The sequence below is a fragment of the Periophthalmus magnuspinnatus genome, chromosome 21, assembly GCF_009829125.3.
Source record: "Periophthalmus magnuspinnatus isolate fPerMag1 chromosome 21, fPerMag1.2.pri, whole genome shotgun sequence".
Classification (NCBI taxonomy): Eukaryota; Metazoa; Chordata; class Actinopteri; order Gobiiformes; family Gobiidae; genus Periophthalmus; species Periophthalmus magnuspinnatus.
The window spans coordinates 28,780,086-28,793,648 of NC_047146.1; the positions used below are offsets into that span (position 1 = coordinate 28,780,086).

General features: G+C 41.4%; 1 protein-coding gene and 1 long non-coding RNA gene across 2 annotated transcripts in view; one reads left to right on the top strand and one right to left on the bottom strand.

Moving 5' to 3' along the window:
• Window positions 1-13,563, top strand: part of LOC129457312 (uncharacterized) — a 348,575-nt gene that overhangs the window by 120,636 nt on the left and 214,376 nt on the right. The gene's annotated exons all lie outside the window — the stretch shown is intronic.
• Window positions 7,458-13,563, bottom strand: part of xpo4 (exportin 4) — a 79,822-nt gene continuing 73,716 nt past the window's right edge. The window contains exons 16-24 of the mRNA XM_033986799.2: window positions 12,182-12,356; window positions 11,894-12,100; window positions 11,680-11,766; window positions 11,385-11,565; window positions 10,649-10,767; window positions 10,088-10,218; window positions 9,375-9,492; window positions 9,201-9,293; window positions 7,458-9,075 (exon numbers count right to left, since the gene is read on the bottom strand). Of these exons, the coding sequence (XP_033842690.1) occupies window positions 8,878-9,075; window positions 9,201-9,293; window positions 9,375-9,492; window positions 10,088-10,218; window positions 10,649-10,767; window positions 11,385-11,565; window positions 11,680-11,766; window positions 11,894-12,100; window positions 12,182-12,356 (1,309 nt within the window). The 3' untranslated portion in view covers window positions 7,458-8,877. The remainder of the gene's footprint in view (window positions 9,076-9,200; window positions 9,294-9,374; window positions 9,493-10,087; window positions 10,219-10,648; window positions 10,768-11,384; window positions 11,566-11,679; window positions 11,767-11,893; window positions 12,101-12,181; window positions 12,357-13,563) is intronic.

Below are 13,563 nucleotides of genomic sequence, written 5' to 3' on the forward strand. Positions count from 1 at the left end.
TTCTCGACCAGCACAGGTGCAAGGATGATCATTCAGTGCTTGAAGCACCATCTCTGGTGGTCAGAAGGGATGAAATTGAACACACAAATGCTACATTTGGTTTGTTCAGATCCAACAATTTTTGCAAATTACAGGGAATTTTAAGCTTTTCAAGATGGCTGCTTCGTGAAGAGCTTGTCATGACCACACACACAGACTTCTGTGAACAACTTTTGACCCCAGATATGTCCTGATGATGCTACCTCAGTTTGAAGTATGTTGGATTAAAAACCCTAGGACAAGTTTGGTAAAGTATGAGGTCTAGATTTTGGACATCATAGTTTGACCCAATATGGCTGACGTCCAGTGTGATTTACAGCAGGGCCATAATATAATATAATAATATATATATTTTTTTTTATATAAAATTTGAAGGAGGCGGTAAAGAGCTATTTTCAAAGAGCCCTATTTTGCATGTCATCGCGCCCAGCTCAGAAATGTGCACAAGCGCTTCATTGGGTCCATTCAAATCTGACTGTGAAAGAATATTTTTAATTTTTCCAAAAAGTGACATTTTGTTGAAAAATCACCATTACCACACCCAACATTTTATTTTAAATGTAAATGTAATTGATAACCTATTATTGCACATGGGTTTTGTGTCTGTTGGCCCAATCTGAAATGTTTTTGATGAAAACTGTTGGAGATGTCAGACTGATTTTATCAATCCTGCGTTTGATCCAGTATGGCTGTCTTCATGTAGGGTTTAGGGTAGGGCCATAATTATTTTTTTGTTTACATAAACAGGACAGCGCTGTTTTTGATGCTAAGTCTTATTTGTCTACGATGACATTTTTCTTGGTCCTGCTCCCACTAGAGCATTGTAAATTGATTTTTGAGGTGGTGCTACTGAGCAGTCTTTCAATATTTTTTCTCGGGGTCTTCAGTGCAAATTAGAAATTCTTGGTGTCCACAAGCAAAGGTTGTGGACGCAAAGCAAAGGCCCGTCTCCGGGGCCACAGACCGGCATATGTCGACAATCTTCTTTCTGCATAGGACTCTTTTGGTTGCCCTAAGACGTAGCTCCAAAGGTAAAGAAGTTAGTTGTTAGGATCGAGGACCTAGAAGCTATAATCCAAATTATTCGGAACAAGCCCTTGAACCACTACGATGTAGACAGGACCTACAGTTTTCTTACTTTTGATTGGCTCTGACTTGCTGGGATGTACGGTAGTGTTTCGCCATCTTTACAATGAAGTATAAGGGCCACTTTAAAAAATAAAAATAAAAAAATCGTAACATTTTGACATTAAAGTTGTAATTTTACAAGAATATAGTCAAAATTTTTTCTGGCACGCCTCCCTGGTTTGTGACCTGCGCGGATCGGATCCTCATTGAATCCCCCCGATGGGGAAATCAACGTGAAACACGAACCGGATTACAGCTACTGGATTTCTACTGGACAGGCTCGAAGGACACGTGACAAACAATGCCATGCCTCCTGATTACATCGTGGTTACTATTTTTACACATTATTGATGGCCTACATCATGAACACAAATGTTACTATACATTTTACACTCCTGTTCTGCCAGGCAGGGGAACCTGTGAAATACATCCAAAAGGAGATGCACCATCACCCTTCATCCCTTGTCCTGATTTCTTGGATCTGACCCATCTAATGTGTGTCCTTGCCCTACAGGACAATTTTGTCATTCCTTTTAGTTGTGCTTATATTTCTGTCCCAGACAAGAACATTAGAAAAGGTCACATTAGCAAATATTTTAAACAAAATGATTAATTGTCCTTTTGTTACTGATTTCAGGTAACATTCAGCCCAACCCAGGTCCTGACCATAGCTCCCTCACTAATATCTCTCTTCCCTCTGTTGTTACTCCTCTATCTAAAAACACTTTTAAAGTCAAATTACATACGATAGTTTTTGTAGCCGTAAAAGTCTCGGTCTAATGCATTTAAACATCCGAAGTCTTCTTCCAAAGTTGGACGAATTGCAAGTATATGTCCAGTCTGCTAGCCCTGATGTTTTGGTCATTTCAGAATCTTGGCTTAAAAAATCTGTGCCTAATACAGCTGTAGCTCTTTCTAGATACAATATCTTCAGACAGGACAGACTTACTAAAGGCGGTGGAGTCACCATTTACTGTAAGGACAGTTTGCAATGCTCTGTCCTACTGTCTAGATCTGTGTCCAAACAGTTTGAGCTGCTAGTACTGACTATCCGTCTCTCAATTATTCTATCAATGTAGCTGGCTGTTATAGACCACCATCTGCCCCTGCCTGTGCCCTATCTGCCCTCAGTGAACTCATTGCCCCATACACATCCTCTGAATTTTTGTTGCTAGGTGACTTGAACTGGGATTTGCTTAATCCACCTACCTCGGTGCAACTCCAACTGGATGCCTTAAATCTCTCTCAAATTGTTGAGGCTCCCACCAGATTCATCAGTAAATCTTTGCATGAAAAAGGAACCCTAATTGATGTCATTGTCACTAACAGACCGTCAAAGTACACATCTGCAGTTTTCTGCCAGAGTCTCAGTGATCATTGCAGTATTGTTTGCATAAGAAATGGTACAAATATTAAGTCTCCTCCATTAACCATCTATAAACGACATCTTAAAAACTTTAATGAGCAAGCCTTCTTGCATGATCTGGCAGAAGAAAAATGGCACAGAATTAACCTTATTCTATCTGTTGAGAATGCATGGTCTCATTTCAAAAACACATTCATCTCTATCCTGAACAGACACGCCCCCTTAAAAATGGTCAGAATTAAAAATCGTTTCAGCCCCTGGATCAGCACTGAGCTGACTGAGCTGATCCGTCTCAAACACACACTCTGGCACAAAGCTAGGGCATCCAAGACCCTTATTGATTGGCAGTCCTTCAAATCAGCCAGGAATCGTTGCACACAATCAATCAGAAAGGCAAAATCTGAATACTATAAAAATCAATTCCTAAAATGTAGCTCAAACCCTAGAAAATTCTGGCAGACAGTTAAAACTATGGAAAATAAAAATTCATCTGCACATTTGCCAATTGCAATTGAATCCGAGGAGATTATAGTTTCAGACAAGGCCACCATGGTAAATATGCTCAATAAACATTTCATCCAAGCTGGTCATGCTTTCACTACTGCCATGCCCACTGCTTTGGTCAGTTCCTCTGACTTATTACCTAATCATAACTCCCTCACTTCAACCGTCCTTCCTTTTGTATTCCAACTCCTACAAGAGAATGATGTGCTCAGGGAGCTTCTTAAGTTGGACACTCATAAAGCTGCTGGGCTGGATACATTGGATCCCTTCTTTCTGCGGTTAGCAGCACCCATCATCGTGGCACCTATTACTCACCTGTTTAACCTCTCACTACAATCCGGTGAGCTACCCCTGGAGTGGAAGTCAGCAGCAATCACTCCACTCTTCAAAGGGGGTGATAGTCTAGACCTTAACTGCTACAGGCCTATCTCCATCCTGCCTTGCCTTTCCAAAGTCATTGAAAAACTAATCAATCACCAGCTTACACAATATCTCGAAACCCATAGCATCCTTACGGATAAGCAGTCTGGCTTTAGAACTGGCCATGGGTGTTGATGGATTCAAGATATATATATTCAAGTTATGTTTATTAATCTCACTGTGCATCTTAAAGGTAATGTAATGTTCACTCTTATTATATTCATTATATTAACTATGTAATCTGCACTAATATCTGTTCTTGAGTCTTGCAGAAAATGTCTTATGAAATTGATAGGACCACACGGGAGAGGTCGAGGTCACTGCGAACTTGCAAAACCTTGTCCATGAAACAACTTGGGAGGGTGTTTGTGCAAAAAGGAATAACCTCGAGAAATGCAGGAACAGAATGTAATTTTATTTGTGTTTCGTAAATTGTTTTACGCACTGCTTGGTAAATATATTTCTCCTTCCCCTTGAGAGTGGGCAGTGCATTTGTAACCAGGGTTCCTAAATCTAATAAAAGGAGGTGAAAGGCGGTGGAGACTTCAGAAGGGGTAAGGAGGTTGTAACTGAAGGTTTTGCCTCCCCGTCCTTTCTCTTCAATATTGAGACAAAATAATCTCTCTTGTCTTCTCTTCTCTTTTGAACTGTAACTTAGGTTAAAGGTGAACCTATCAGGTGTATCTCTGGGACACTTAGGGTTTTAAATTACATCATAAGTGCCATAGATAAAAAAGAATATTGTGTGGCTGTCTTTGTGGACTTGGCTAAAGCCATTGATTCAGTAGATCACAACTCAGCAGACTTCAGCAGATAGGCTTCTCAGAGAAGTGCCTGGCATGGTTTAGGAGTTACATCTCGGGACACACTCAGTTGGTGCGAGCTGAGGGGCATCATTCTGACCCCCTAACCCTGACCACAGGGGTTCCTCAAGGGTCCATACTAGGACCAACCCTTTTTAAAATCTACATTAATAACGTAGTTTCTGCTGCTGGCGCCTCCCACATACATTTATACGCTGACGACACCATTCTGTACACATCCAGCCCGTGCCTTAACACAGCCCTCCGCTCTTTAAAAAAACAGTTTCACCAGTCTCCAACACGCCTTTTCCAACCTTCGTCTTCTTTTAAACACAACCAAAATGAAATATATGATTTTCAACCAAAATTTACCTCAGATTCCCTACCACGCCAACATCTCATCCCTAGACGGCACACATCTACAACTAGTAAATTCTTACAAATACTTAGGCATATGGCTTGACAATACACTTTCTTTTGATATTCACATTAACACATTACTTTCCAAAGTCAAATCAAGAATCAGCTTTCTATATCGCAATAAATCCTCATTTACCCATTCCGCAAAACACACCCTTGTCAAAATTACAATTCTCCCTATCTTTGATTACGGTGACATCATCTACAGGTCAGCATCAAAAACTCTCCTCCATAAACTTGATGTCATTTATCACTCAGCAATCCGTTTTTTCTCAGGTGCCCCTTTCACTACCCATCACTGTCATCTGTACTCACAGGTTGACTGGCCGTCACTTCACTCCTGCAGATTAATAAATTGGTACAAATTCATCTATAAAACATTAATTGGTAAAACCCCTCATTATCTTCGCTCACTCATCAATATTTCTGATAACACACATAACCTACGTTCCAGTAACATTATCACCATGATCACCCCACGAGTCCGTACATCCTTTGGTCAATCATCATTTCAGTTCGCTGCCCCCAACGACTGGAACAATCTACAAAAAACTCTAAAACTTAGTACTATGATACCAATAGCTCCATTCATCAACTCAATAAAATCTATAGTACGCGACCAATGTACTTGTTTCTCTGTTTTTAAACTCTGCTCACCTATGTGTATATATGTAAATAGTGGAAAATAGTAACTGTCTTAGTGTTATTGTTTTGTCTTGTCTTTGCCTGTATGGATGTTATTCTGTTGTATGTTGAAATTTCTGCTTCTTGGCCAGGTCGTCATTGAAAGTGAGAATTGGTTCTCAACCGACCTACCTGGTAAAATAAAGGTTAAATAAATAAAAATAAATATATACAATTTTATGAGAATAAAGGTGTAATTTTCCGAGTTAAAAGTTGAGTTAAAAGATTAAATAAAACCTACATAAGATAGATGCAGAACTTTATATTGCTGGCCTTTTAAACATTAACAACTGGTGAATAATTTCCCCAGAAATGACACCCATATGCCTCTGTGCATAGCTGAAAGCTCCTAGGCAGGATACTGGCAGGTGTAGGAGTCTTTGCGTGAATAACACCAAATCTATTTCCTTCACTTTGAGCTTTCTACACTTGTCTAGACATGTTTGTGTGTTGCGGAGCTGTACGCTCAGGCAGTGGCAGCTCATGTTTACACGGTGTACTTCACTGTACAGTGAGCATCCACGGATGCAGGATGTACAAAGTGCCAAAGACCCTGTACTGGGGAACAGTGAGCACAGTATGTAGCGTCGATTCTGTGTAAAGAATTCATGATCAGGTACTGAAACCGGCTTCAGCTCTGTGTATTAAACAAAACTGTAACCATTTGGAGCCAAACAGGACAGCGCAGTTGCAATAGAGGTTGGTTACGTTATAATCTGTGCGTGAAATTGGGGCATGGCTCCACAAGCCCATAATGACGTGCTGAAGTTATCTACAATGAGCACATCTTTGAACGATGATTGCATGCAAAGTACCCATGTTCAGAATAATGAAGAAGCGAAGCTAAGAGGAGTATGGGTATGTGCTGAGACTCCTCCACCTGTTTGCGGCTCAGAGCACAGGCCTGTGTCCTGCCCAATGAGGGCTACGCTCTGCAGGCTTTTACCGAGGAGTCGTCCAGTCACTCCACGGGGAGAAAATCTAGCCTACTTCATTCAACAGTGGAGAGGTGGCAGCTAAACTGCACTGTGCAGTGCAGATCTGTCCAATAACTTAGAAACTTATGGGATGTGTAATAGTATTTCAAAATTATCCTTAATGGGCCTTTATGTAGGCTTTTCACTCATCCTTTGCAGTCTGGGGTTCATTTTGATTCGGTGTCGAGTCCTAAATCGTTAAATGCCGACTTAATTTTTGGTTAAATAGTATATTTTTTGTATACAGCTCTATTCTCGCAAAATTATGACTTTTTTCTTGTAAAATTTCATCTTTTTCTGGCTTTGACTTTATTCTCATAAAATTACAATTTTAATGTCAAAATGTTACGAATTTATTCTTGTAGGGCCCACATGCTATTTTTAAGGACCCTTATACTGTGTTGTTTATCTTCATTTGTTTAGAGTACATGTCAGCTCCCTGAACACTGCCTGATCAGTCATTATTTATTCATTTTAGCTCAACCTGAAAAAAGCTCAGATATTACATTACACCGGAAATGGTGAAACTAACTGTCGCTCTGATTGGAACAAGTCGCCTACCGTGTTCTCCAATTCACTAAGAGCTAAAAACACACCTAAAATGTGAAAGAACTACTGCAGTTTAATAATAAATATAAAAGTCTACATCTATGCAATTTTTTTGTTTGTACCTAACATCTAAAACAAGAAAATCAAGTAAATGTTAGTGAAAAACCAATGAACCCTAAGCAACAAGGACACTGCAGAATACCACATTTTTCACTGGTATAAACTTTTGGGATCAGACACAGTTGAACTGAACCTTTCTCTTCTTAAATAGCATGTTTCTAAGCCTGTGTGTTGAGGAGATAATTGTGGGGCAAAAACAATAGCTCAACTGACAAAAATTAAGCAATAAACGCACTACCACTCGGAATGGTGAGGAGCATTTTTCAAATAAAATGTGCATAACCTCTACACTTGATGGTTGATGGTAAAGTGTGCTGTGTTAGCGTGATTCCTGCTGTCTGAAATGCGGTCTTAAATGTAATATTTTATACTGTTTTATGTGACTGTTTACACTTCTCAGCACAGTTTGGCACATTTAGTAATTTCTTTTTTGTGACAGCATAGAGACCACAGTAATTATGTGTTAATACCAAAATAAAAGGCAACATCATTTTTAATAACTTTATGTGCACTTGGTGGAAAACAGGTTTTCTGAGCCACAGTGCCCTGGTGGTCAGCTCCTTCATGGATGTCGTAACTCCAGTGTATCTCTGAAATCAGAACCGGTGAAACTCCCTCTGGCAACTTGAGTAAAGTTCAAATCTCTTTCAACTCATCCCATCAGTGCCACAATACTGCAAACCATCAGAAACCTATGGACCAGTCATACCACCACAGTCTGAACATGAGGCAACTTCTATTGGCAATATAAAAAACATTTCCATCGCTTTCAATAACACATTAGTAGATTCATAATACATATTTACAGCTTTAGTGTCCTTTTTGGTTGGGTGAGATGTAGCCGTGTGCTGGGTGAATGACAGGCACTTTGGACTCATGTTTGTCATTCAGAAGCGAAAGGCACCACGGGGGTCAGAACACAGAACACAACCTGCACTACACTGCACACCTTTACAATCTAATCAATAGTGGTTGTTATGGATATTTCAACTTAAAATGACATATGAAAAATGTATTCAACTGCAAAATGAGCAGAAAGAGAAAAGACAGTGTCACACATTATTCTAGTCAACAGTTCCAAACCAAGATGGAGGGCCTGTGAGATTGTGCTGGCCTTAATATTCATATGAGGTCTCTGTAAATAATATTCATCAATTAACAACCAAGTAGAGCTGGCTTATCCAGCCTGAAATCAGCTTAACATAGTTCTGTTGTGAAAAAGAAAACACTCATCAGGTTGAAGATTTTTGAATTTTGTTTACAATAGTTGTGCACACTACTGCCCTCCATCTGTTTTTACATAATCAGATTTTTTTTTAAATTAACATAAATGTTTGTATGTATTTAGCTGAAATGGAAATTAAACAAAGCAATCTGACCACACTGTGTAAATCTATTTTGGCATCTGCGTCGTCATTCTGGAAAACGTCTCCTCTGCTTTGATTTAAAACCTGTGATTCTTCTTTCGAACTTTGCATGGTATCAGTTTCCATGTTTGAACATTATTTCTTGGCAAACCCCATCTATACCTGAATTCTCATGACTGCCAGAGTCTGGAGAGGTCAAACTGATAAAGGATTACAAAAATAAACTATTGGCTTCCCCGCTGAGCAGGCCCTCACTGCAGTACACTAGGAGAGCTGCTGCTGAGGGAGGGTGGGGAGGTGTCAATGTTGCTCAGTGCACTCCACAGCAGGGATATGCACTTCCTGTGTGTAGCACAGCACACCAGTAGCTCTGGCCTCTCACATGTCTAATATAAAGTGTCATGTCTCATGTGAGGGGTGGGGCTGCTGTACAGGCAGTGTGCAGGCGAGCACCCACATATGTGTCTGCATGTTGGACCAGCCACTGACTGCTCTCAGGGCTATTTCACACACAGGAGGCCGCCCACATTGGCCACAAATTCCTCCAGGCTCTTGAGGAAGGCGAGTTTCTGCTTGCGGTCCATAGTGGGAGGGGAGCTGCTGGCCGTCAGCTGGCGGAAGGCATCTGCGAGGCGCTGGTAGATGACCGCATCCCTCTGTGTGGAAAGCAGGGTCTGCACCAGCTCATTGTACTCCACCTGGACACAAACAAAGGCAGTCAGCACACAAGGAAGCTCCAGCATCAGCTTTGGTTGGATCTTAATACTTCATTTACTATGGTCACACACACAGTCTCAGGGAGAGTCCCCTGGTTTACATTCACCTGGTGTAGGCACACGAGGGAGTAGAAGGCTTCTCCTGCTGCCACAGTCATCTCTGTGTTGTGCTTTTGGAGTAGCAGCATGTCAAACACCAACTGTGAACAAGGCAGGGCAGTCTGTTAGCCAACAGTGCAGAGGATTATGGGAGCAAGGTCTGTGTATAAGATGTTGCTCACCTTGAGGAAGTGCTGCGTGGCGTGATACAGGGGTGTGTCCTTGTCTGGACTCTTGGCGCAGTGCTCAGCTAGTGGAGAGAGAGCCTCCAGACACAGCTGACTGATCTCTGAGCTCATACTGCACACACAGTCAAGAAATCTGAGGAACCTAGACTGATGACAATCGGTCTGCTTGAGACTTTGAAAATCAACAAGTTCTCAAAAACTCTTTTAGAACAGGAAGAAGTCAATGATGAGACAGCTTATTTTCTCCCCTCAAAGTAAGCTGGCTTTATGGTTTGAAGAATGGAGAATGAGCAGAGGATGAGCAGATGAGATGGAGAGGAGTAGAGGATGAGCAGAGAAGAGGGGGAGGAGTGGAGGATGAGTGGGGAAGAGGAGTGGAAGGACACAGAGCCAGCTGAGGTATGTGCCTGTATTTCTGTGAGTCTTCTACTGTACAGTGGGCTAGATGCATTAAACATTTAGCAAAATATGCTATTTTATACAAGAGGAACTACCCACTCATGAATTAAAGCTACCATCTGTAAGTTTATTTACTTTTTCTGTTACCAGTAGATGGCAGATCAGACAGCATCTAGTGGTGTTAAGTGAGAATACATGGGCGGGTGGGCCAGTCAGATGGTAGCTCTCCAACAAAATCCTATACTGATTACCACACACATCCCTGAAATGGCCCTACAGATCTCCTACAAAGAAAGTGCCAAGGATACGAGGTCATGCCCAGCTCCAGGGAGAACATGAGACTTTTGAAGAGCTCCTCGGGCAGCTGAGGGATCTTCTCTGGAAAGATCTCACAGATGAACGTGATGAGCTTGTAGTACTGGTTACACAGTGAAGGGAACTGGAAGGAGAGGAGCACAAGAGAACATGGTTTACTCATAATGCTGCTCAACTGATTGTGCAATGCCAGAAGGCTTCAATGGAAGAAAGAAATGAGATTTGATTTTCAGGGGAGTCCCGGCCCTGGAGGGGAGGAGCTTATTGTACATGTTTTTAGTGGGAGGGAAAATAGGAGCACCTGGAGGAAATCTACGCAGACACAGAAAGAACAAGCAAACTCTATACAGAAAGGCCCTAAGCAACCCAAGAGTTGAACCCAGGACCTTCTTTACCTGGCCAGCCAGAACCACTCAGTTTGACAATAATTTACAATAACAAGTGGGTCTGGAACCGTATCCCGTCTCACATACCTTGAGCATCTCCTGAGACATACCCTGAGCATGTCCCGGGACAGGTCCCGTGGCATACCTTCAACAGGTCCTAGGACATACCTTGAGCAGGTCCTGGGACATGAGTGGCAACACTATGTTGACGCCATAAAGAACCACGTCTGCTGCAGAGACGCTGCGCCCGGCCGAGGCTCCTGGGTCCTGGGTCCGGAACACTTCATCTGAAACACCACATCAGGTCAACAACTGCAACAACAGGCACCCATTCTGTCCATTCATATTTAGCCATTTTTTTTATCTGGGAAATATTTGCAGACAAAAATCAAATACAACATAAAAACTTAATTTTTTATCATCACTCAAATGTTTACATCCAAGAGAGAGACAAAAAATACTGCAAAGCAGCGGTTCTCCCTAAGCTTCGTTTCTGAAACATTCTTAGCTTAGTTTAGATTATTGGTTTATTTTAACAGAGACCATGTGCAAACACATTAATCATAAAAGAAGAGATACTTTACACCAGATTTAGCTAAAGATAGGTTCCATCTACAATCCCAATCCCCGGGCAGGTTACAAACAATTCAAATACATCTAAGCATCCATCTCATTTACAATCAATTCTCCCATTCTTTCATTTAAAAGATCACACTCCACATTCTTAATCTAAGGATGTAAACATTACCACAAATAAAATTAAATACTGCTCAATTTGATCTTGTTTTAAAATCTGAAATCATTCAAGTACCCGCTGGTTGGGAAACACGACAGTATAATACATAGTAAAACTGACAACAAAAGAAAAAAAAAAGAGGTCTCAAAGTCAGTCGACATGTGTTACCTGTGTCGCTGAAGTCGATGAACTCCTTGGACAACAGGTTGGTGAGCAGCTCCATGATGAGGAGCAGGTCTTGATACTGGTCCTCTTCAGCTGTGGAGTCGCCACGCTTTCGGCTTTGGTTGTTCTTGGAGTAAACCTGCAGCAGTGTCAAGCAGGCTTCATACAGCCTCATGGATTTGGTCTGCATCACACACACAGACATCAGAGACACAAAGTTAGACATAGCCATTCATAAATCATATCTACTGTAGTATGTAAGAGTACAGCAGTGCTGCAGTGATTAGACTCAAAGTACCTCTCCCAGGTAGCAGATTTGTTTGTGAGCCACTTCCACAAACACCTCGATGATCAGGTTCACAGTCTCTGGAGTGTTGCTGTACACCTGGCAACAGGTCAGAAGTCATGCATTCACTTCATTCTAATCTTTTATACTAAAATACTATCCCAGATGTCTTGGAAACCATATTATTAAGAGCTTTTAAAAGTCACTACTGTGTGTGTCTAAGTACCTCCATGAGTCCAATGCAGCTGGACAGGAAGTCCATGAGGAAGGAGAAGAGAGAGGCCACATTGTCGATCTGTGTGGCCTCTGCGATACCGCAGAGAGCCTCTAGTGTGGCGATGATCTCCTGCTTCACAGCCTCCTCCTGACTCATCTGAGCAAAGTTTTCCTGGTTTATCAGGTTGTGAAAGCGCTGCTGCAGCGGGTGGAGGACCTGCTCACACAAAATTAAGCATGAGGTCCAAATGAGCAAAAAAGCAGGACTAGAACACACCCATGACGAGCAGGACTTTACCTCAGCCCAGTACTGCTGCTTGGTGTCCGAGTCCATGTTAGCAAAGCCGCCTAGGACTAGTGCCTTCATCAGGCTCCTCTGCACAGAGCTGGATAGCAGATGGAGCGGAGGGCTGCGGCTGGCAAATTGCTTAGCCAGCCTCCACCAACCCTCACACTGCACCACCAGGTTAGCCCTACGCACAGATACATCTAACAATTAGACCCTCTGTGGTAACAGACACTATACAAAAAAATCTTTAAAATGGTCTCTTAAAAATGTTTCATGTGTTTCAATTTGCTGGGGAGTTGAGTACTTCCCAAGTTAAAAGGAGAGGGTCTGACAGCACAGTCCACTAGCCCAGCACCTTGACCTTTATGGTGACACAACGGATGGACACAGATATTAACTTTGGGTCAGTGGACCCATCTCTTTTATGAAGTCATTTTGAATGAATGTGATTCATAATGTAAAATCATGTATCACAGATTATAACTGTAACAGCAGAAGTACAAGCTCCGCCCCTGCGGAGAAGGGGGTAGTAATATTAAGGCCTCATCCTCAGTGTTTTTTTAAAATTAATATTACATTCATAATTTTAACTCAAAGCCAAATTAAAATTGAGACGCAAAATTGGGGCATATGGTATGATTCAAATTAATCCAAACTAAATAATGGGAATCTACATTTAAGCCTTGATTTCATTTTTATAGTTACAATGAAACATGTTCCCCCATAGCCCTAAAACATAATAAATCACTTCAGTGACAGTGTGTAATACAGAGGATAGCCTATTCAGATCATAATGCGCTCCAAGACTGCTTAGACCAGCAGGAAATAGCTCGAGTGGCAGCAGGTATAGACCCAGTGCAGTGGAGGTGCATACAGCTTCACTTTTGTCTGGAACGAAGCGCTTATGAAGGACATTCCATACAACCGACCAGTGACAGCACTGCCCCCAGAGGAAAGATCTACACCTTTCCATAGGAATGAATGAAGGACTATCCTATCCTATTAAGAAAACCTGTGCAGAGAAATTAAGAACAAGTGGAGTTTTGAAGAAAAACAGCAGAATGAGCGGACCACGAACGTTCATTGGAATTTGATGAGTGCATCCTGCTTGCGCTTCATACGGTAAGAAATAGAAATGTAGTCTGGTGTGGAAGAAGTACTTAATTTTGTTACTTAGGTAAAAGTAGAGGAGAAAAAAAATACTTAAGTAAAAGCAAAAATATCACATGAAAAAATCTACTTAAATTTTAATGAACCTGTACAGCCTGTACAAATGTACTTAAAGAGTAAAAAGTAAATGTAGTTTGTACTGATTTTGAGATATATAATAAAGCTTCAAATGTATTAATAGATGTAGATTAAGATTTGTGCTGAATTTTGTTCAACAGAAA